Source organism: Conger conger, chromosome 12, assembly GCF_963514075.1.
Source record: "Conger conger chromosome 12, fConCon1.1, whole genome shotgun sequence".
Taxonomy (NCBI): Eukaryota; Metazoa; Chordata; class Actinopteri; order Anguilliformes; family Congridae; genus Conger; species Conger conger.
Genome location: NC_083771.1, coordinates 34,179,500 through 34,203,713, shown reverse-complemented (window position 1 = coordinate 34,203,713; position 24,214 = coordinate 34,179,500). Strand labels below are relative to the sequence as shown.

Genomic DNA, 24,214 nt, shown 5'->3' with positions numbered 1-24,214 from the left:
TGAATCGTAAATGGCATTTATATAGCTTGCCTTTTAGTGCAGAAGGTCTCTCAAAGCAGCGTTATGTGGTAGCCTCCACTTCTGTTAAACCCGGTAGGCCATGGCCGGGGAAACAAAACACTTCCATATGGCTTTGGGACATGGCGTTTACAGCTCCTGCCAGCAGGCCTTTTGGCTCTCTCCATATCCTCCTTACTTAACATCTGTAATTTAATGCTGTTATGATTAGAGAAAACAAATTATCCTCAATTATGTTATTGCTAATGCATTCGCACACAGCCCAGTGTGGGCCCGCAAGTCAGTCCAGAGGAAAGGGCCAGCAGATAAATTTGGGATGTTCTTCTGTAAAGCTGTGGTCCTTGGCCTGCGCCTGCCTTTGCATTAGTTAGGCCGCTTTTCGAGGGAGGCACCTTGAGCCTCAAGCGTATTGCATTGCGCCCTTTGTATTTATGTGGTGTGGCTGTTCGTTCTGACGGTGCGTTAATTGCCTCTTTATTTAAGCCCTTCAGAGATCGGACATTTTTATTTTGGCAGATATTTTATATTGTGGATTGGATCTGAAGAGAGGGTGAAATTGCTGCTGCTGTAGTCTGTTACACTGGCTGAGGTTTTGCAGTGAGACACAGGGGCTGTGCTGTAGTCTGTTACACTGGCTGAGGTTTTGCAGTGCGACACAGGGGCTGTGCTGTAGTCTGTTACACTGCCTGAGGTTTTGCAGTGAGACACAGGGGCTGTGCTGTCGTCTGTTACACTGCCTGAGGTTTTGCAGTGAGACACAGGGGCTGTGCTGTAGTCTGTTACACTGCCTGAGTTTTGCAGTGAGACACAGGGGCTGTGCTCTAGTCTGTTACACTGCCTGAGGTTTTGCAGTGAGACACAGGGACTGTGCTCTAGTCTGTTACACTGGCTGAGGTTTTGCAGTGAGACACAGGGGCTGTGCTGTAGTCTGTTGCTTACTTAGTTGTTAGCCTCTCCACCCTCCCATAGCACTGAGCATAACAGAATACATACTAACTAAACTTTTTTTATGTTATTGTTTCGTGTTGAAGTTCTCTTACCCTCCCCACGGACATGCTGCATCCGTATCAGGCGCTTGTGAGCAGTGTCACATGGGTTACAACAGCCTACGATACAGAGTTGAGTGAGCGCACTGACTTTCACTAATTCGCACATTCATGCGCCATGGGAAAAAGAATATGCACTTCATTGTATGTCGCTCTGGATAAGAGCGTCTGCTGAATGCTTTGTAATGTAATATCCATCACAGTGGAGCAGAGTGGCAGGGGGTCCCTGTGACTGGTAGCCGCCTTTGTGTGGGTGCGTGAAAGCCCTCAACCAGCTCACCGTTCGGCCTGAGGACCCCATTAACCCCCCCACCCACCTGACGCCCGCAGAGGCAGCCTCGCTTTCTGCAGTAATGCGTGCCACTCAACTTTTCCACTATTTCAGTGGGCTTTTCCCCAGGGTGGGCTAATTATTGCAGTCTGTTATATTCAATATGGCAATTTAGGTCCCTGGTTGTTATCTCACAAATGAAGGTCTCATGACGCTGTATGAGAAGTTACATTGGCCAGGAACTGACCTGGGGTGACTATTTTCAGTGGCGTGTGAAAAAATGTGTATTCTCTGATTTCAATACATCCAAACTAGAATTAAGCTTTCAATAGACATTGGTTATTGGCAAAATTTCATACAGATGTGCTGCAATTTGTTTTATGATGCAAAAATGCGTCGAAAAACATTAAGGCTTCTTTGTGTTCAGTTTTTGATTTGGTATAAATCATGATGAGAGTTGGAATGGCTTGCGGCGATTTCTGCTTTGGCCCTCCTCCAACTGCAGTCAGTGGTACAGTAATGCAGTTTTATTATTCGAGGAGCCTCACCAAGACCTGGTAACACACACACGGGTAACACACATTGTCCTTCTCAATGAAATCACATGCATTCCAAAGACACTGTCATAACACAAGTTGGAGTTTAATGAGAGCTGCCTCTTAGAGTGATGCCTTTGCCAGTCATCTTGCACATAATGAATTGTTTATAAAAAAATTAAAAAAAAGATTTCAGGGTGACCGAAACCCACAGAGGACTATGACTTCCATTCCTGGTACGGTGCGTCTCATCTGGTAATTGGCCACACCTGTAATCCAGTTGTGTTGGACCTGGCAGTGGAAGGTGAAGGAGGTTTCCTGCGTGGGGAAGCGTTGGGGATGAAGTGGTTCTTGGCAGTCCTTCGGCGTGCCTCAGATCCTCCTGGGCATGCGGATCCCCGGCTCTCTGGCGTGTCCGCCCGCACGGGCGCTCGTTCAGGAACCTTTTTCAGCTAAGTTGGCCGCCGCAATTAAATGTGTGGCCATCTCTTTAATTAAGAGAATTCCTCTTCCAGTTTGAAACTTCCTGTCTCCCTTAAGTGGCAACAGAACATTGTAAATATTGTCACACCAGACAAAGATGTCCTCTTACAACAAAAACAAAAAGATGTCCTCTTAGGCTAGCTGTGGAGGGTCAGTTCCTCCCGTTGCTCCTGGACCGGGTGGGATAGTGTTAAATGTTCAGTGCTGGTTTCACGAGTGGGTTTGGTCTGTGGCCAGACCACTTTTTTTGTGCGCTTTCTTTATGAAAAGTAAATCACCCAGAGCTCCCTGGGTTTGGCTTATTTGAATTGTCTGAGTGAGCGACAATCGCTGGCAGCCCTGGAAAGCTGTGAGTGATGAACAGCTCTGTCTCTCGGTCTGTCTCTGCCTCTCTGTCTCTCTACTCGGTCTGTCTCTGCCTCTCTACCTCTCTACTCTCTGTCTGTCTCTGCCTCTCTGTCTCTCTACTCGGTCTGTCTCTGCCTCTCTACCTCTCTACTCTCTGTCTGTCTCTGCCTCTCTGTCTCTCTACTCGGTCTGTCTCTGCCTCTCTACCTCTCTACTCTCTGTCTGTCTCTGCCTCTCTGTCTCTGTCAGCCTCTCTCCCTCTCTACTCTCTCTCTGTCTCTCTCTCTCTCTGCCTCTCTCCTTTCTGTCTCTCTCAGCCTCTCTCCTCTCTGTCTCTCTCAGCCTCTCTCCCTCTCTACTCTCTGTCTGTCTCTGCCTCTCTGTCTCTCAGCCTCTCTCCCTCTCTACTCTCTGTCTGTCTCTGCCTCTCTGTCTCTGCCTCTCTGTCTGTCTCTGTCTCTCTCTCTCTCTCTCTCTCTCTCTCTCTCTCTCTCTGCCTCTCTGTCTCTCTCTCAGTCACCCCTTGCTTGCAGGGCTCTGGATGTGTGTGGGGCATCCGGAGCTGCAGGGCCACATGCAGGCGGGTGGTGTTGGGCTGTGGTGGCAGCGCTGGCAGGTGGAGGGGGCGCGCTGAATGGCTGTTATTGTGTTTGCGGCCGCGTCCGTCCCCCTGCCCTGGCTGATGGATCAGAGGGAGCGAGGGTGACAGACAGTGGGGCACACTCTGGCTCCTCTTCAAAGAGCGGCTCTCATTAATACATTCTAAAAGGACTGAGATTAAACAAGACGTTTTATTCACACGGCCTGTTTTTCTTTCTTCTGGGTAATGTTTTTTTTGGAGGGCGAGTTGCACTGCTTTTTTTTTTCTTTTTCTTTTTTTCTCTTCTCCCTTCTTCTTCAGAAATTAACCCTTCCCACATGTCCACACAACTTTTTGCTAATGCCGTCAATGATCAGGTTTATGCGTTTGTTCAATTGTTGTGTGGACCACAAATGACTTGTGAAATGACCGAAGGCACCAAAGGGTTAAACGTTTTTCACTGCTACTGTTACTTTGTTTCAAATTCTAAGAACCTTGAAAAAATGTTTTTGGGGGCAGTAGGTGGGGTAGGTCGAGTGGTGTAGCAAGCACACTGACGGCTAATGGCCTTTCCAGTGTCTATTAATAAATTCTCTGCATGTCCATCTAAGCTCTGTCTGGGTTTAATTTTTCATTACCACCCAAGGTGCCCTTGAACAGAAACAAGCTACAATATTCTATTTGTAGACATGCAAACAGAAAAGTATTTCATAAGACTTAAGCAAAAGCTCCATCCTCTTGTCAACATGTCAAAAACTAAATGTATGTTAAGAACAACAACATTTTTATCTTTTATTAAAGTACTTTTTTCCAAAGCAAGTCTTCACATTTCTGTATTTTGAATGTAGACGACACGTTATTGCTTTTTCTCGAAGCAGTATGTATGCTTTTTCAGTCTGCAGAGCTGTGGTTTGATGCTGTTCTGCATGAGTCTTGAATAAGCAGGATTTCTGGAAAACTGCACGGGGGTTGTAAAATTTCAGACTGAAAGGGAGGTATTTGAAAATGTTGAAAATAAATGAAGTCAGTAGCTGCGCTTGATCGGTTTTGGTCTGATAAAGGGTGTGTGTTGTCATGGCAAAGTGTTGAACTTGGAAATGTTCAACTTGAACAGGTTACCATATTAATGATGATAAATCCACAGAATGAATATGATTTCAGCAAGCAAAATTATCTAAGTATGTACTGCAAAGTTTTAAAAGTTTTGCTATTTTTTTGTGTGCCATTTGTGATGGACAGGGGGGAGCACACCGTTTAATGTCACCCTCACAGCAGATATGCACTCTGGACTTAACTCTCTCTGCCCTTTAAAACATTGGTGGAGGCAAACATTACGCTGTAACCCCAGACTCCCAATCTAAAGCATTGTTCCTCTGCTGTTCTGATGCCAGGTTCATTTCATGGTTGGTGCAGCCCATATAACAGTTGGTTTAGGTTTACAAATGTCACAGGTGTAATGGCAGGTCTCAGGTTGAACCACTTCGCACTTAATTCTGTGATTCACACTTAACTTGATTTCACACTTAATCCTGTGCTCACTGATGTTGGCATTTTGGTGCTATGTAATCCGTACTGCCCTTTGCTGGATTAATTTTGGATGATTTGAGGAATTTTATTATTATTATTATTTATTGCGAAATGAATGTAGACCAGTATGTGCAGTGGTGTGGAGACCCACTGCCAGACCATTTGAAAAGAGTTTACCAGTAAACAACAACTGTGACCAGCGATGTTCACATCAGCTAGGAAGACACTGACAAGTAAACTAAGAGGTAGCAAAACGGCATAAACTGTTTTATAAGTGAATATCATGCTGTTCATGTTGAATTAAAACCCCCTTCCAAAAAAAGAAAGAATGAAAAAAAGGCATGCAGTCCAAGAAATGAGTTCATCCCAGTCTGTAACAGAGAAGACATTAATGTTTAGCCACTGGCGCTTGCACTTCAGGTACCTCACAACCACACCCTACAGTGTGTGAAAATAGCACGATGACTGGTTTGGGTGTTTCACTGCCTTACCAGGCAGGTCCTTGGCGCAAATCATGAGGATATGCATAATGTGAGGAAGGGATATAGCCAGTCCATTTATAACATTAATATAACCTTAAGTGTGCCATAACGGTGAACATGCTCATTCAGTGGTAATCTGAGAAGCACTGGCCGACCTGGGCCTACCCACGGTCCCGACACTGAGGACTTGGTGGGCTAATGGTCCAGTAAAGCTAGCCCAGTCTGTTGTGCAGGGCTCAGACTGTGTTTGTGGTGAGCTCCTTTACTTTATGACTTCTGCAATCTGTATTGCTCGAATAGTAATGTGTGTAATTCCGAACAATGTGTGCAACTGTTACTGCGGACTCGAGTTCCACAGGATGGGATTTACACGATTCCCGACGTGCTGCGGGAAAGGGCACGGTTGGCAGGGCTTCTGTCAGTGGGATTTTCCCTGTCTCACTGCTTATTAGTGACTCCTCTGGTTGCTCGGGCACCTGCAGTGCAGTCTGCCTCAGTCAGCTGCTCAGGCTTAGTGACCATGCCACTCAGACCTGCCTGACTGTAGTGCAGTCTGTCTCAGTCAGCTGCTCAGGCTTAGTGACCATGCCCCTCAGACCTGCCTGACTGCAGTAGTCAGCTGCTCAGGCCTAGTGACCATGCCACTCTGACCTGCCTGACTGTAGTGCAGTCTGTCTCAGTCAGCTGCTCAGGCCTAGTGACCATACCACTCTGACCTGCCTGACTGCAGTAGTCAGCTGCTCAGGCTTAGTGACCATGCCACTCAGACCTGCCTGACTGCAGTGAAAAGGAGAAGCTGGTGGCGGACACAGGTGCAGGTACGTTGCACCTTTTCTATTAAATGTTTATAAAGGTTGACGTGGCGGCCTTAGGTCTAAAGGTATTCTATGCAGGATTTTACTCTTGAAAATATCATAAAACAACCATGCTCAGTCATTACTATGGTGCATTGGCAATTTGTCCAGTCCTTGCTTACCTACCTGTATTTGTTATTCTAAAAGGGATTTTTCTTCGTGGGCTGTATCTGGAAAGCACATGGCCCAAAAGAAGTAGGAGTGGAAGCGTGGATGGATTGGCTGCCACAGTGACGGGCTTTTTAGTCAGATAGGGGCCTCTTTCCAATCACTTATTTTTTTACCTCCTCCTTCATTTTCTTCCTCCTAGCTTCGGGGGATGCAATCCGCAAACATGCGTTTCCTTACTCAAGGATCCTTTGGCAGTCCCCTAGCTCCTCGCTTTCAGCTCCTTTAAGGAACATTTAACTCATCCGCCATCTTTTATCCGTCCACTTATTTTATCTGCCCTTAACTTTGCTGCATGCGGTGGCAAAGTGGAGGTTCTGGCTATTGGATGTATGTATGTCTGTCAAGCTTTTTGGCATAATTCTGACTGCATGACTGGTATTAATGCCATTGTTTTATTTTTAGACAAATGCAAAATAGCCAGAGCAAAATATCTAGTTGTTTTATCTTGAGGGGGCGGACTTGACAACAGAGGATGATATCTTTTTGATTGTAATCTCAGCAACAAAATAAATCTTGCATAGCATTCCTTTAAGTATAACAAGAGCATCAGGTAGGAAACTTGAAAACCACAGAAATTTCAGGATAGGTCCATTAGAAAAAGGGTTAAAAAGCCAAGCTGGCCAACAGAGTATTCCAAATTCTAAAAAATGCATGAGAAAGGCTAAAATCCAAATGGATGAAAAAACTGGCTTCTCGGAACATTGTGGGACACATTGTGGTCTGTGGTTTGCTTGGCCTTAGAGAAAGCACGTGGTCATTGAGGAAACGGAGGTGATGCATTTGTGAGTAATGTGGTTTCCCAAAGGAAGCTAATAACAGATATGGAGGCATTTCTGGCCTGTTATTTTCATTCACCTTTGAACAAGAGTAGAGCCTAATAAATGTCTGTCAGGATGTTTTGCTGAGTCTTGACATCGGAATGATAGATTAAATTGTTATATTGCTAATACCAGGTTCCAAAGCACAGTTTCTGAAGATTTAAAAACTGCAGTCAATTTTTAAGTTTTTACTGTAGGATTTCCAAGTGAATTATGGGAAATTCACCAGCAAGCAAAACCTTATGTTGATTTAAGTAAAATATCGACAAGATGTTTCACTCACCTGTGTTTGGGTGTGTGTGTTGGGGGGTGATTACCTACAAGGTGGTGATAAACCAACAATTCCAGCTATGAGTGCTCAGTAGCTTCCATTTCCCTCTGAAGTGTCACACTGCAACAGCTGTGTACTGCCTGTCTTTGGTTAATAAACAGCCAGACAACTTTTTGTTTAACACATACCAGGGTCTTTATTTTGTTTAATTTATCATTTTCTTTCTCAATTTTGGAAGAAAACACACTTGTGAAAAACTTGTGTTGGCCAAATTGTTATTGGGAGAAAACACAAATGCAGCTGCTCTAAATAAAATGGGACTGATCTGGCTTACAGCTGGAATGTAGTGAACTTTTTTCCATTCAGACAGTGAAGGTAAGATATTACCTGTGGAACAAGAAGGATTTCTCAGGTTGTGAATCAAGCTTTCTGAGGTAATTGTTTAGCCCTGAGGAGTGAATTAACAGGTGTTCAGGGTTTTTTCTCCCATTTTTATCTGGCCTCTATTTTACTGGCAGTGGGGCCACGGACGTGCCTGTTTGGTTGTTGCCTGGGATACGTCTTATATGATTTGTAAACAACTGCAGGTCAAGGCAAGCAAAATTTCCAGTTTGTTGGATGCGATTCCCTGTTGAATGCTGATAGTCATGAATGTGTTTCAGAGCAGAAGCGCTTTGTCTTGATTAATGGCTGGTGTAAAGATGTGAGTTATTTCATCCCCAGTTGTTTACTTTCTTAGAAAGTAAGAACATTTAGACAGCATGAACCATTAGATCATCAATTGGTAGTCACTCGTTGATCAATTCTGCTGTTAACCATTTCAATTATAATAAGGAATGTTCTGTGAACATTTAGACAGTATTAACCATTAGATCTTTCATTGGCAGTTGTTTCACTTTTCATTTACCCAGTCACTTCCTAGGGAAAGTGTAAATGTTCTGATAGCATTTAAACAGCATTTAGGATTAAACATTACAAAAGTTTTATTTGGATTTAGTATTTTAAAAAATAATAAGAATGTAAAATGACAGCTTGTGATTATAATGAAGACGATACTGAGGTACATAATGTGTGTAACCTTCCTCTCAACAATGTTTATGTTTTCAAAATAATGCTTAATCCTATTTCTTATTTACGTAGGACTAAAGCAACCAAGCATTTTTTTGTTTATACAGTATACTGTCATAATCAAACCAGAACTGTCTGTCAAGATTCTCTAGGAAAACTATTAATATTTTCCTGCCTGGTTCATGGCCGTCATAGTAATGAATTGTGTGTGCTTTCAGCTTTGAAGGCAACCTCTTCTGACCAAGTACCTGGCACTTGTAGGACTGTAAAAATCCTCAGAATTTGACCCCAAATCTCTTTATCCTTGGCCAGGCCGTACATGTGCATGTGAGTCTTTTTGAGTTTCTTATTGTAAAAAAAAAAATAACTGGCTCTCTTGCCAAGGCAATTCCAAGCCTGCGTCTAATTTTAATGGAGAGGAACAAAAGAAGGTTAGTGGAAGGTAAATGAGTAAATAAGAAAATTAAAATAAACATTATTTGTTATTTTATACTCACACTCAAATAAAATAAGATTGAAACTGCTCTACTGACATGATGAGTGGTAGGCACATGATACAGGTACAGTACCATGTGCGTATGATACAGGTACCATGTGTGTATGGTACAGGTACCATGTGTGTATGGTACAGGTACCATGTGTGTATGGTACAGGTACCATGTGTGTATGGTACAGGTACCATGTGTGTATGGTACAGGTACCATGTGTTTATAATAATGGTACCATGTGTGTATGATACAGGTACCATGTGTGTTTGCTACAGGTACCATATGTGTATGATAATGGTACCATGTGTGTATGCTACACGTACCATGTGTGTATGATTCTGGTCCAGTACTATGTGTGTATGATGCATGTACAGTACTATGTGTGTGAGATACACACATAGTACTGCACCTGTATGATATGTGTGTTGTGCTGGGAAACATTGCCATAACACGTCAAACAACATGTTCTTCAGAGCTCTAATCTCCAAGACCTAATTTATTGGTTTTAATCTACTTGTAGAGGCCACCCAAAATGCTGTCCCTATCATTTTGTCTTGTATAGAAAGAAATGGAAAATGAAAATGTAGTGCATTGTAATGGGACATTTACCCAGGGGGAGTGCAGCAATCGCACTGGACGAGAATGGGGAAACAAAAAGGCAAAGTCCTGGCCACAATCAGGAAGAGAAAAGTGTCGAATTGGCAAGATGTTTGCCACGAGGTGAAAATAACGAGTTTAAACTCGACACGTGGCATCGGGTTTTCAAACACTCGCCCGTCCCTAACTCGGATGACCCGTCCCATCTCCGGCCGCCTCTGTTGATCCAGCCGTTCTTCCCAGAAGAGGGGGACCCTACAGGAAATGAGACTGGCGTCCCGTGCTGGGACGAGAGTGAAGGCATACAGACTCCAGCCTTCTGAGGGTTCCAGCAGTGACAGGCACCGCTGCTTCTCAGAAACGGCCCCCGGAGCTGACTGGCTGTTTGGAGTGGCAACTGTAGAGTACTTCAGTGTTGGCTGAAGTTATACCTCCCACCTTATAAACACTGGACAGGCAGCAGTAGTAGATTTAAAGGGATATACCATGCTTTAAAATGAGTAAATATTTAATTATAATAATGATGATAATACTAATAATCTTCTGTCCTTTACAAGTACTGAGAAATCTTGCATCATGGCAGTTGGTCCAATCTGATGCTCCCAATCTTTTATTTCATGAAATCCCCAGGGGAGTTCAGGAGGCTCGAGGATTATTCGGAGGGAGGCAGAGGTAAAGGGGGCTGAAGAAAAGAAAGGAAAAAGGAGAGAGAGGTGGTTCAGAGAAGCAGATGTGAGGAACAAAGGCAGCCATTGTCTGGGCAGGAGATGCTTCCCGTGTTTCTGGGCTTATGTCCCTGGCAGCACAGCTTACCTGTGCGGAGCGCCGTGAAAACAGAGCTGTCAGTGCGTATAAAAATATTATTGTTTTCCCAACAGAAGATAACCTGCCGCACTCTCAGCCAAGTGAAAGCGAACAATAAAGTGGGGAATCGCTGCTGTTCTCAGCCCCCACCCCCCGCATGTATCCTTCAGGCCCTGCCAGCCCTGACCCCCGCCTGCCTGTATCAGCAGTGCGGCCCACCTTTATGAGCTGCCCGTCTGTGTGGTCTAGTAGCATAATAATAATAATAATAATAATAATAATAATAATAATAATAATAAATGTGTGGGAATGGTTGAGCATGCAAAGCTCAATGTGTGAGGACTTGCTTTTATGTGTATGCAGCCAATAATTTAATGGTGTTCACTGTTGAAAATCTGTGACTGCTTGGAGGGAAATGGACAGGACCCCTTCCTGTCCTCCTCACACTGGTTCTCTTCCCCCTTCTCGCCACCCCAGTTTAAGAACACTCAACAGGGGTGCAGTGCATTGTAAAGAGGGTAATGAAATCCTTTTCAGCTTCTTGGTCAGATTCCATGGTAAAAGGGCATTTACGGTACTGGATCACAAAGTCACAAAGCTTTGAACAGAGCAGAAGGATGTTTTGGCTGAAAATCTGGGGACCCACAAAGTGGCCCTGAAATGCAGAGGGATAGGGCTGGAGTGGTCTGCTCAAGTGACGTTTTGAAAATCGTGTAGTCTCTGGAAAAAGAAAAAAGAAAATCTTCCTATAAATTGAAATGTAAAATAAAATGTAGTCATGTTGTCTGCATGTTTTTCCTCTCAAATTGAGAGCATACTGAGCGCATCCTTCAGCGTGCTGCCAGTAAAACATTGCATATCATATGTGGATCTTCAATGGCGTGACTTCTGAATTTTGAGCAAAACCTATTATGGGATGTGCTTTCCTCTTTGGCATAGATGATGGCCAAATGTAGACTCCAGGCTGTAATTCAGCTCCATGTCATGCAAATAAAATGGCTCCCGGGCCACGAACAGAGCACATTAATTTCACACCTACCGCAGAGGTGCGAGCGTGTTCAGGATACCGTACGTTTCAACATATAAATCGGAAAGCCAGCAGTTTATGGTAACGGTCTGGACATGGTCTCGATGTTTTCCAATCTCTGAGATTGGCAGAAGTTGTTCAGAAGTCGTGCAGTTAATTGCCCCAGAATTACGTCGGGAGGCAGTGGTGATAATCCCATAGTGATTGACCGTAGCACAGGAGTCTGTGAAGTGTGAACCCACACAATATTTCTGACGGGACCTTTCCAATTTATTTTCCTCGCCTTGATGTTGTTTTTATTCGGAGCGTTAAGCCACCAGGGTAAGGATCGGTACCTCTTTACCCGGAATGATATGAAGCGTTTTCAGGCGCAGTTTAACGCAGCTGAGCTGCATAGGCTCCACCACTGCATCCCTTCTTGTGGTGCCAGAACCCTGGTCAGCCTGGAAGCCATGGCCAAAACTCATTCCCATAAGGCGCCACTGCATTTATTAACAATTCTTGCTGTTAAAGTTTATTTCTGATGCTCGTGTTGAAGTTTGGTCCCCTCTTTCATCGCTTGCTTTAATAACTTGCCCAGTCTTGTGCTCACTCTTTAATGAAGTGAGTGGCCCGGAGCAGGCTGTTTTGGAATAACTGGCCCGACTCTCTTTCATGGGCTTTGTTTTTTAATGTTGCTGTTGGACGAGGTGCTCAGTGCTGGTTTTAAAAGTGCACCGCACACTCTTAAATGGTTAATTAAGCTGTATTGAACACTTATGTGAATGAGTAACTTGTGTAATAGGGCACTATATGTTTTGCAGAAGTTCTAAAGGCTACTACTACATTTGCATATAGTTTAAATTGCATGTTCAATCACTATAATATTAATTTCTGCAGGGCAGAGTCTTGTGTTAGATGCTTAAAATGTATGGCAAATGAGAGACATTGATATGGCTTCTTGGTCTGGTCAGTAAATCATGATAGCTTGGCTTTTCAGAGGAAGTTAATGGTGCTTTAAGGCACAAACCCCCACAGCCACATTTCTCATATGAAATCCTGAGCTTCCCCCATAACCTGGAATGTAATATCACTGAAATCCATTCATGGAGTTCTCATTGATGACGGAAGTAAGACTTTGGGATTGTCTTCCCTAGAGCCAGAGTGGGCTGAGACCATGGCAGAACACAGAGGCTTGTCTCTTTGCATAAGCAAGTGTAGACCTACTTGTGCACCTTTCAGTCTTCTTCATCTGAACACCCCTGCCCATATGTGCGTGTTTCTTGAACAACTTACCATGCAATCATTGTTCAACAGTCAGCCCGAATGTGTGACAGACCTATAATTAAGAAAATGATTATCCAATTAAAATGTGTGGATATCACATTATGCTTGGAAATGTTACGAAATGACAAGATGGTGCTGTGTAGAAAGCTGTACGTCCATTAGTAGAAATAATAAATATAAACGCTCACCTAGCCCTGTTTTAGGAACATTTTTACTTTATTTCACATACTTATTCATGCGATTATCTAATCAGCCAATTGTGTGGCAGCAATGCAATGCATACTGTCATGTAGATACGGGTCAGGAGATTCAGTTAATGTTCACGTCAACCATCAGAATGTGGAAAAATTGCGTCTAACTGATTTTGACTGTCGAAAGATTGTTGGTGGCAGACAGCGTCGTTTGGCACACTAGTCTCTAGAGTTTGCAATGAATGGTGCAAAAAAAACACAAAAAAAGAAAACCAGTGAGCAGCAGTTCTGCAGACAGAAAGGCCTTGTTAATAAAGGAGGTCAGAGGAGATGGAAGATGAAAGCTGACAGGAAGGTGACAGTAACGCAAATAACCACACATTACAACAGTGGTATGCAGAAAAGCATCTCTGAATGCACAATGCATCATAACTCTTAAGTGGATAGGCTACAGCAGTAGAAGTCTAATAAATAAGTCTAATAAATATAGTGCTCAGTGAGTGTAAATTTATGAGAGTAAATGATTGTAAAGGAATGGCTTATGAATGTCTAGCATTCAGTTATTTGCAACCTCTTTATTTGATCCTGTCATGCCACCGGCACTGGCAACGTCTCAACTGTCAATTTTCCAGGTAAATTAGACCCAAAACCAAGACCACAGGAATGATACAGAAAATTATTCATACAGACAATACAGGAATAATACAGAACATATAAGACGCTGGTAAGAGCCAAGATTTAATGGCAGCTTTATTCAGTCATTTATTCATGCATTTTGTTGCCAGTTTGTAATTCACAAAGATTGCATTTGGATAGTGTTTAGGCTTTTATATTGTAAATAGACTGCACCTCAGGTTGTGCCCCAGCCCTCGTCTCAGATTCAGAATTCATCCTGGAAGGTGCTCACAGGAGAACTTCACTTATGAAAGGCACGGGACTGGGGAGGGTGGAGGGGCACAGTGTAATTACAGGAATCGTAAATTAAGTGGAATATTTTTGTGTGTGACATGGGGAGGAAAAGAAAATAAAGTAAACATTTGAAACATTTGGGAAAGTCCATATAAATTCCTCCATAGATGGCATCAGTGTCGGAGAGCATGAGGAAGGCCTGGAGCATGGTGGCACTCCCTTCCATGGGGGGGGGGGGAGGACCCCAGCAACTGCCTGATTGATGATAAGGTGGATACAATGGATATATGATGATGAATCCTCTCACTCACACTAACCTGGAGGGTTTCCTTCACTTTTAACTTGCAGATCAGATTTTCTTGGATGATCTCTATTTGCGTTCATGGCCAGTGGCTAATGTATCATTCATTTTTTAATTGGAGTCTCTTATTTCGTACAATCATTTCACCAATTAAAAGTGTTTTGTTTTTTTATAAATATAAATAAAGCATACTTTGATGATAATTGTAATTAGCAGAGGACTATGTTATGTATAAAGTTAAAATGGATCACTTGTATTGTTTCTTTCCCAGAAATTAGCTGTGACACTTGTCACTTGGATTGTACCTGTCAGTGATTCACGACAGGTCGTATTTGTTATTTATTGAGCTGATGCTTTTAGCTGTATTTAGCTCCCAGATTAGACTGGAAAACAAATGTGTTGGGTTGTTTTCCCCTGTCTGCAGCGATGAATTGCGTAAGGAGGCTCGACAGCTAAAGAAGGACCTCCTGGCCATTAAGCAAAGGAGAGAGGACATTGCCAAAGCAGGGGAGGAAGAAGAGCGCAAAGAAGGTGAGGACATTTCAAACTGGACGGGCTGAAGGTTTTTTTTGTCTTCTGTCTGGTGCTGGATGCACTTGGGACTGCTGGAGAAATGAGTCCTGGATGGGCTTTGTGTTCTTGTGTTCCCTGGGTGCTCAGTAGATTTGGCTTATTACTGGTCCATCAGACCATCTGTAAAAGGTAGTGAGCTATCCCCTCCCCCACACACTCTAAAAGGTTGTCACATTGGTTTTTTCTTATTTTTCGATGTAGAATGCATTTTCCTTCCATTGTTTCCATCAGCGTTCCCCCAGCAGTTAGGCTAGTTGGTAGGTGGCTATGTTTGTGGAGTGTGAAACCAGGTTGATGGTCATTGCAAATGACATAGCTTTACAAATGAGACCAAAGCTGGACCTCCTGTCCTGTAAACAAGGTCAGATCTCGCCAGATCGTAGTGACATGCAGTGGGGCAACAGCATGTAAAGGTATAGGGAGTCATGTTGGTCTCATTTTTAAGTCTGTGGAAAAGTGTGAAAATAAGCTTGTCCCCTTGTCACAGTCCAGGTTTCCTTTCCTTTTCTTTTTTTTTCCCCATGTGTTTATCTCACCGGGGCCCCACTATGACTTCACCCATCTGTATTTCAACAATACTAACCACATTTTTACCAAGGGACATTTTACAGACATGCAAGGTCCTGTGCGAAGGACCCATTGTGAATGAGCTTGTTTATTTTTAATATGAGCCATTAGCTAACACTTCATTTCTCAACGTTGTCATGTGCTAGCCAGGTTACCAATATCCAATTACTACTCCTGCAAATAATTTGAAATTAATTTTTTCTTAAGGGAAAATAACATTGTTAATAGTTTAGAAAAAAGGTGCCAAATATGGGACAGAACATTCACACACTCTATTTTCCTACCCTAATTTGGAATGACCAACTATGGACATCTGAGTTGGTAATGAGCACCTGACTGACCAGCAGAGGTTACTGTAGAGCGATTAAAGGCAAACTGCCCCTCCGTACCCTGGCGGATGCGATGTTGATTGTTTTTAATATAACTTTGTGTAAAATGTAACTTGGACTGTCAGATCACAAAGATTTTTTTTTTTTTTTTTTTTATTTAACTTTTTTTTTGAATAAGGAAAAAATAAGGAAATCTTTTTCACAGATTTTTTTTTCATTCCTCACCACAAAATCAACATGATCTTTAAAGAAAGGAAAACAAAACAGCCCACACATTCCTTAAAACAGCCTGACGGACCGTTTTTTTTTCTTTTCTTTTTGGCGCAAAGCTAAAAGGGCGCATCGCTCTGTATTTCATGCGTTTCAGTATGCGCTCCCACCGATGATCAAACTTCTGTTTTTGGCTAAGTCTGGAAACCACAGTGGCCTGTATATAAGGCTCAGACCCTGTAAACAGCACCCCACACAATAGCAGCAGCCCATCCCCCATGGTGCCTTGCAGCAATGTGGATGCCAACTCACAATCCGATCCAGGGGCATGCTATATCTGTTTTTGTCCATCTGGCACATTCTCAAGTAAATTTATAGCAGATTTTAAGAAGCATTTTCTTCATTTATGTATGTCTGTGCAATCTATGTGCGACTTTGCATGCCTTTCTCTCAGATTAGGCTGGATTCCTATACGCAGCACGACATGTGTGAGTAGTTATTATGTTCTGCAGGGAGAACGTTGAGCTCTGCTACAGCGATATTACGGCTTTCCAGCATGATTCACAACTGATTTTATTCACATTCTTTTTTTTTCTGGAGTTGTCTGCCGTGCAGTTGGGCCCCCGTCTTGTTGAGGTTATTCACTGGACCTTAATGTGCCGCTCCGGCAGTTCAGCTCAGGGCAAGTGTAGCTTTGAAGGTTCCTCTGATTACACGCACAAGTAGGATGTGAATACTGCCGCGATCGGATACCCGAATGTGCCATTGGCCGTCATGGGAGAACCCGCTGTGTTTGCAGTGCTAACAAAGGCCTGTTTTAATACTGTGAGGGGAAAGAAAATCTTAATTAGATGTCATATGTTACAAGAAGTAGTTCTGTGGAGCAGGCAGGATTTATAAGGTTTCTCCTGATCCTTGCACTGTTTTATGAGATTGTTAGATTCAGATTCATTTTGTTCGTTGGTCAACAAATGTAGTGTCATTCTTAGTAGGTTGATGAGCCGAGTGGATATTGAAATCATATGAACTGACTTCCTGTTAATGGACCTCAATGGATATATTGGTATACAAGATGTTATTATTGTGATTATTATACTTATCGTTTTTACGATCTTCACAACCTGTTTCTGTCTGAGTGCAGGGAGAGAGAGGTTGAGGTTGAGCGGGAGAGGTAGGGGGAGGGTGACAGGCGAGGGAAAGCGCAAACACTTTTTAAAGTTTTGTATACTTTACTAAGCAAAATATGAATATTTTACATCCCATAAGACCCATAATAATTAGTTTGTGTCTTTTTCGTGTCTCCAAAGGAAAAATGCCTAGACATAGCTTAGAAAAAACTATGCAGAATGCTCATTGTCATCTAATTTTAAAGGGGGTTTGTCCAGTGTTGTGGCTGTGGCTCCATTGTGTTTTAAGTACTCCAGGCAAAACCACCATAATCTGTATCCACTCAAAAACAGAAATCTTTTCAAGCTTGTGTTATTGCAAGCCTGTTATTGCAGCCTGTCGTGTAGTGGTTAAGGTACATGACTGTGATCCACAAGGCTTGCGGTTGTAGCCACAATAAAATCTGCACAGCTGTTGGGCCCTTGAGCAAGGCCCTTAACCCCTGCCGTAAGTCACTTTGGATGCCAGCATCAGCTAAATAACGTAATGTAAAGAAAAGGGACGATGCTTAATTTGGTTAATAATGACCAATATTTATTGTATATAAATGCAAGCAAAATGAGTCTGGTGTAAAGTTGTAGAAAAGTTTTTAAAGGACAATCAAGTCAAACATTTTTAAGTAGAAGGTGCATTGTACCAGCCAGGCACAGATCTGCGATCAGACTGCCCTCGAAACAGTTCAGTGGTGGAGATGGGAGAAAATATCCATGAGCCTAGAGTATACCGGTCATTGCGCAAAGCTGTCACATATGACAGCAGCGGTAATGAGGCCATTACTGAAATCCCATATGAGTTTTCAACCACACAGAATCCTAAAGAATATGGCAAACATATGGCAAAAAGATTTGTGGTCAGACGACCACAGATCCACACATTTTTCGGTCTGTATGAAGCGTTTCCTCTGGTTCAGTACCAGCACAGTGAATAACACAGGCAACACCATGCCTACTGTGAAGCGTAGGGCTCGCTGTATCTCAAGGGGATTCTTTCAAGCAGCAGGTATTAAAATTCAGAAGGTTGAGGAGAAAATAGATGCTGCAAGATGAACTTATTTCAGTCTGCCGAAAGATGGAAATTGACCATTCGGCAGGATGGGGACCCTGCATGCATGGCCTTAATCTATACTTGAACTTGCTCAACAGGAAAAGAGAATGTCCTTGAGTGGCCCAGCCAGGCACTACTTAAATATGGTATGAGGCAAGACTTGACCTGTCAGCAAATGATGGTCCCACAAAGCTTGAGCAATTGAATGGGTAGACACGGAGGAACGGTACATAGAATTCACAGTTCGATACATTTTCAGTACAGCAGGAAACAATTAAATGCGAAAATTGAAAATTGTCATTCATGATGAATTTTCTGGCCATAATTTCTTGCTGAATAAAAAAAAAAGGTACTTTAGCACCAAGTCATCTGGGGATTTTTCAATTCATGTTCCTCCCAAAAGAAATGTCCTGTACTGATTGGTTTGGTATGCATATGTGTACCGTTACACCCCTTGGCACCTTCTGCCTAGTGTTGATGGACACTTTTCCAAGAAGACATGATCATAATTGGTGCCAAAGGTGGTTTCACCAAATGTTGACTCATTGGCATGTTTATGCTCTCAACAAAGAAAGTTCCTTTGTTTTAGCAGTTTTAGCAGTTCACAATAGGTTCTGCATGGCTAAAATGTGATTAAATTGCAACAAAGAGCAGATAAATGTAACTATTGATTATCAAGCAAAGCTATTTTTCTAAACTGCCCGCAAAATTCAGTTATTGAAATAAATTGTCAAAAATTATTTGCAAATGTCCTTGAAAGGTCCTTTATCGTTTGCTACAGGAAGCCTGTGAATATGTAGAAAATGTTCCACATATTGTACAAAATTCAGTAGTTTTTAAGCTTTTTTCATAGATGGCTTACTATTTGCAGATTAGCCATAGGAGCTCGTAAAACATGTGTTATGATAATAAGATGATAAACTATTTCACTGCTACTGACTGCAGTTAAACAAAACCAAAAGAACAAGTAGAAGTGCTGCAGTAGATGATTAACTTTTTGTTTTATGGCCTCAACAAAGGCGATGTGCTACATTAATGGTTGCATATTAGAAACAGCGGTGGGGGTCAATGAAACTGAATGTCCTCTCGAATTCAACGTTTATTGAGCGGGTTACAGCCCTTTGTTGAAAACCTAAATCAGTTTCATTCAGGCAAAGTTAATCTATATTTGACTTGGGTCATGAATTCAAACAGCTCAGTTCTGAAGGTACCCTACTTTCTTTGTAGATTAGTTTGGGCTTGAGCTTTGCACAGGGAAACCTTTGACCTTTGAACTTTGCTCACCATACCTGCTGTATATCACAGTCTTGTCAGGGAAAGCCCACGGGTCAGAGCTCAGACTTTTTTTTCTTTTCTTTTTTTTGTTAAAAGCCCGTTTCCAGTTCAGAACAGGGGAACAAATGTGCATGTTCCATAGATGTCTGTTGAACTGTAGGGAAAGGGCAGAGAGAAAGTAGCAAAACGAACTACGGGCGGAACTGAATTTGAATTAGTTATTGCCATTTAAAATTTCATCGAACGATTTCTCCAGTTGCCTCATAAAATACATTGTTGTGGCCCTCCTGGGATCTGTGTCCAACTAAATCACCAGTCCTCTGGGCAGAGAAGCGCCACGCAGTCTGGCATGGAATCCGGACCGCTGCAGTGCTGACTGGGGCGGGCGGTCCCGCAGGGATGATGTACATTTGTCCATGGCGTCACTCGGGGAGGGAGCGTTTCGGCCTTCTGGGTATTCTTCTACTTATGCAACAGTGACTCGATTGGGCAATTCACAATCTGCCTGAGCAGCTCAACCCCCCTGCAGGCTTTGCAACTGATGTATAATAAGGGTGTGAGCGCAAGTCAGCTAATTTATGGGACCGCCAAATCTGCGAAATTACAGCTTTGCTTTATGCTGTAATGTCATTTATGCTTCCACTGAAAACCTAATGGTATAATAAAGTAAATGATAACAAAAGGCCAGATATTTTTTTATTATGTTTGCTGGATGAGATTTGTGATGGCATTGTTTCTGAAGTTATTTACGCCACTTTCCCCTCACGCTGAGCTTTTGAGTTGATGCACTTCACATGGCTGTGTTTTTATTATGGCGCGTGTTGATTGAGGGCCTGTCAGTATCGAGTAGAACACGTCATGTAAACGTACAGTACTGCATACGGTGCTGACACCCAATGAGCCTGGGAATTGCTATGGGGAACCACAGAAGAATAATGTGCACCGTCCTGCCATTTTTTTATTTTTTCATTTTTTCATTTTTTCATTTTTTCATTTTTTCATTTTTTCACATTGACTGAGGTTGAGGTTCACTTGCAGTTTCCAGCAAAATAATAACCGCACGCATTGCACTTGTAAACACAGTTGCCTGCTGTACATAACTGTCCATTTGGGAGTTTTAATCAAATGAAGAAGACATATTTGATAGCATACAGTACAGTGGTAGTGAAACTTTTAGCTTCTCAGTTGGGAACCAGCCCCCAGTCCTGGAATGCATCACCCTTCCTTTGCTTAACATTCTGCAATTTCCTGCATAAATCACTAAAAAAGGCGAGAAAGTACCAGTCAAGGCAAGTCTTTCATTCAAGCAGTGTACAGAAGTGATATCTTAGATTGTAACCGTGATGATGGTGTGCAATTGCAGTGTGCAATTGCCACATCTTTCACTTCCTAGTACAAATGCAAATATACACATACATGGCTAGTTTGCTGAGCAGTATGCTATTTTCTAGCACATATCTAGCTTATATTTCTGTATACATTTTTTGAAAAAAAATTAATAGATTTTAACCAGACTTTGATAAGTATAACAAACCTTACCCCATTGATTAACAGCAAATAAAGGAAGGAAATAATGGCCTAAAATACCTGTAAGTTGACGTGAAAATAAACCACACCAAATTAACTGAAAGAGATTTATTGTATCTTGCCTCTGAGGAAGCCAAAGAAATGCACTGACTATTCTTCTGTCTGTTTGGCCAGACCATTTAAAGACACTCTCCGATATATCTAAAGTATGGAGAGCGAAACGTGTTCCTTTCTGCTGCTCAGTGGTTTAAACACTTCCGTTCTGGTTTTGAGCTGTGAGTGGCTGGGGTGCACTCTCTATAAAGGGTCTTGTTATCGCTCACAGCCATTCCATTTATTTAGATTGTATGAGTGAAACTGATGACAGTCATGCACACTTTTTAAACAAGGGACATAACCTGTAAGGGGAATTTCTAAAAAAAAAAGTATTACAATAATAATTTCCAGACCAATTCAGTGAAATGTCTTTGGCTAATACAGTATGTTGAGCGGAATTAGATCTGACCACAGTTAAATCAAGTGGAGGGTGAATGAGTTTAGTCCTTCGTTAATAAACACAGATTTGACCCCCCTACTTCATTGGTTACAATATTCAGTCTTTCCAATACAAATACAGCCATGCACTTTAACATACTGTTGACATTCCCAACATTCCCAGGGAAAGAATGGAGAATTGTACTTATACGTTTAAAAAGAGATGAAATCTGAAGTAGATGAATAGACCCAAACAAGTTTTATGTTTCTGGTTGTTGGCATAAGTGTGGTATGTTTACGAAGCTGTCACCTTCCAAAGACATTTTCTGGAAGGCGCTTTTGATAAATGGAAGTGCAAAATTATGGTCAGCACAAATTCCAGATCATGCTGTCGGCCTGCCAAACTTAAACTCTGTTACGGTATTGATAAATACACAAATGACCAAAGCGCTCCTGATTTGTCTGTCTTTTTTGAGAATGAAATTACAGAGGGTAGAAGTCTGGTCCTTTGTGTTCCTCGTGTTTGGCTTGGACCAGAAGCCCCCCACAGCTCTTCAGCCAAGAGAGGTCCTGGGTCGTTTAGAGGAGGCATGTTCATCATGTACTCTGCAATCTCCTCAAATACCAGAGCAAAGCCAAGCTCACAATCATTTGGATCACAGTCCAAGCTCCATAGGCAGTAGGTCTTTGTTATAGGTCAGCACAAGCAAAAGCAATAATTCCATATGCAGGGACATTTAGAAGACAAGGATAAAGACAATCTTTAAAAATATAAATATCAGTGAGTTCCAGGTCTCTGGGAATATGAATGGTTGCAGTTCAATGGGTGTGGTCCAGTAGGCGTTCTAGGTGTCTGTAAACTTATTCTCTAGAGTAAGGTAAACATTGATAATATTACATCTAACCAGTGGTTACATTGATTGGGTAATTATAGGTTTAAGTGGAATGAAACGCAGTGAGCTCTTCAGCTCATTTTAACTGAAGTGAAAGTAGGATATTTTGACAGCCGTGTGGTCACACCGTTTGCTCTGGAGCAGGTCCTCAGTCTGGTCCCTGGTGTGCTGTGCCTACAGGCTGCACACTGCTTTGGACTGGGTCACAGAGGCAAACGCATTCCTGCGCCATGCACTAATAACAGCGGCCCACTTCCTGGGCATCTGGCATCATATATGAGGGGAAAAGCCAATTGTCTCCTCAGAATTCAGCAACTGAGCTAAAAGAGACATTTGTACCTTTTGAGTTATTATTTTAGACAGGCATCTCTTCAATTTTCAAGACATAAATTATAGCATGTTCCTCTAGTCTGGTTTTCTCTTTCTTGGCATGACGGTCCTCCGCTAGAGCCAAAAATAAGAAAGACATGCTAAAAACACTGTCCGTTTTATACCCACCCTAAATGATGTGGCAACATTTTTTTTCGACCACTCCAAGTTATTTATACAGGGTATGCCTGTGCACATGGGGTGCTTTATTTCAATGGCGCCCTGTCAGTCATGAAAGAACACCCTGCTAATCTTTGAAAAAGTCCATTAATTTGTGATTACATGGTACTTTATATCACGTAGAGCTCAAGTGCACTGTTGGGAGGCATCTTGCTGTTGCCGTTCTGATTTTCAGCATTTTCCTGCATGTTTTTTCATCACTTCAGTCATTGTGCTGAATTACTCACTTGAGACCACAGCACTATGCTGAGTCATAATATCATCACCTTATTTTGTAATATTTTCTATTTAATATGTGTTAATATGTGTTTAAAAAAACTATATGAAGAAAGTTGCGTTATTTAATTTTTTTAAAAATTATGAAATGAAAAACAGGTATTAACTTGAAGGGTTGTGCAATGGTGGGGGTGTGTTTTTGGGCGTATTGTTTGGGTCGGGTTGGTGTGCATGGTTACCTGGCACCCTTCTCACTGGGGTCTTGGGTTCCTGGCCGTCTCCGTCGGAGGCAGCACCAGCCGCGGTGATTTACGCCGCGCCAGATCACGCCTGGAATCCCCAGCCTCCTCTATCGATCTGCAGCCAGAAGTGATGGATTGAGGGGAGAGGAGTGTCAGGGCCCTGCCCCTCACCTCCCTGGAAAACTCTTTAATTGTCCAAAGGTATTCGCGCTGGTGTGAGGAGGGGACTGTTCGGGCTGCCCGACACTGGAGGCTATCCCTACCCTTGTTCCTATCTGAAGAATGTGTTGATTGGCGGGGTGAATCCTTAACAATCCTTAACTTATGGCCCTGCGCTGACCCCGCCCTCTCGCTCCTTCCCTGCCTCCCTCTCTTCCCGTTGCCACAGCAGCGGGGGGCTTGATTTGTAGCTTTCCGCGGCCCAGGTGACGGGCCAGGGGAGGAATGCCGTTAGAATGGCCGTCAAACTCAAAGATAGTATTTAGTGACAACAGCTGGAGCGAGAGAGGAGCGCTCCCTCCCACCCCGAGGCGGCATCACTCAGCGCCCCGCGAGGAGCCCGCTGAACACGCCGCGGCTTCCTCTGCCCACCCCCAACCCCCACCCGCCCGCACAGTCTTATGAACAATGCCCCATTCCCTTTTTCGCCCGGGACAGAATTCTTTGCTTTAAACCGTCGTAATTGCAAGGTTTCCCGGGGTTTAATGATAGCCGTCCGAGCCAAATATCCTGTGGGGCTCAACCTTTTCTGTTGCTTCATTAACTCCTACTTGAAGCAGACTTTTAACACCTATCTGAAGTGCTGCCCAGCCCTTACAGCCAAGAAGCCATTTAGGTAAATGCCAACCATTTACCACTTAGACTGTCTTTTTTTCCCCAGGAAACTTGCAGGCTGAGTGATTCAGACCTTCCTTGACAGCAATGAACTAGACAAACGTATATACTATATGGTATACAATGATGTACTTTTCTCTAAATTGTGTGTCCTGTGAGCTATTAACATTCTGCCATAGATGTGGCCAGAAATCTGTGAGAAATGGGTTCATTTGATTTTGTATTGCATGTAACGGTTATGAAGGATCCAAGACTGAT

At 42.8% G+C, this 24,214-nt stretch overlaps 1 protein-coding gene across 1 annotated transcript in view; it reads left to right on the top strand.

Annotated features, from left to right (window-relative positions):
* The window catches only part of cwc27 (CWC27 spliceosome associated cyclophilin), a 49,525-nt gene that overhangs the window by 12,526 nt on the left and 12,785 nt on the right, over positions 1–24,214 (top strand). The window contains exon 11 of the mRNA XM_061262982.1: positions 14,481–14,587. Coding sequence (XP_061118966.1) covers positions 14,481–14,587 — 107 coding nt within the window. The remainder of the gene's footprint in view (positions 1–14,480; positions 14,588–24,214) is intronic.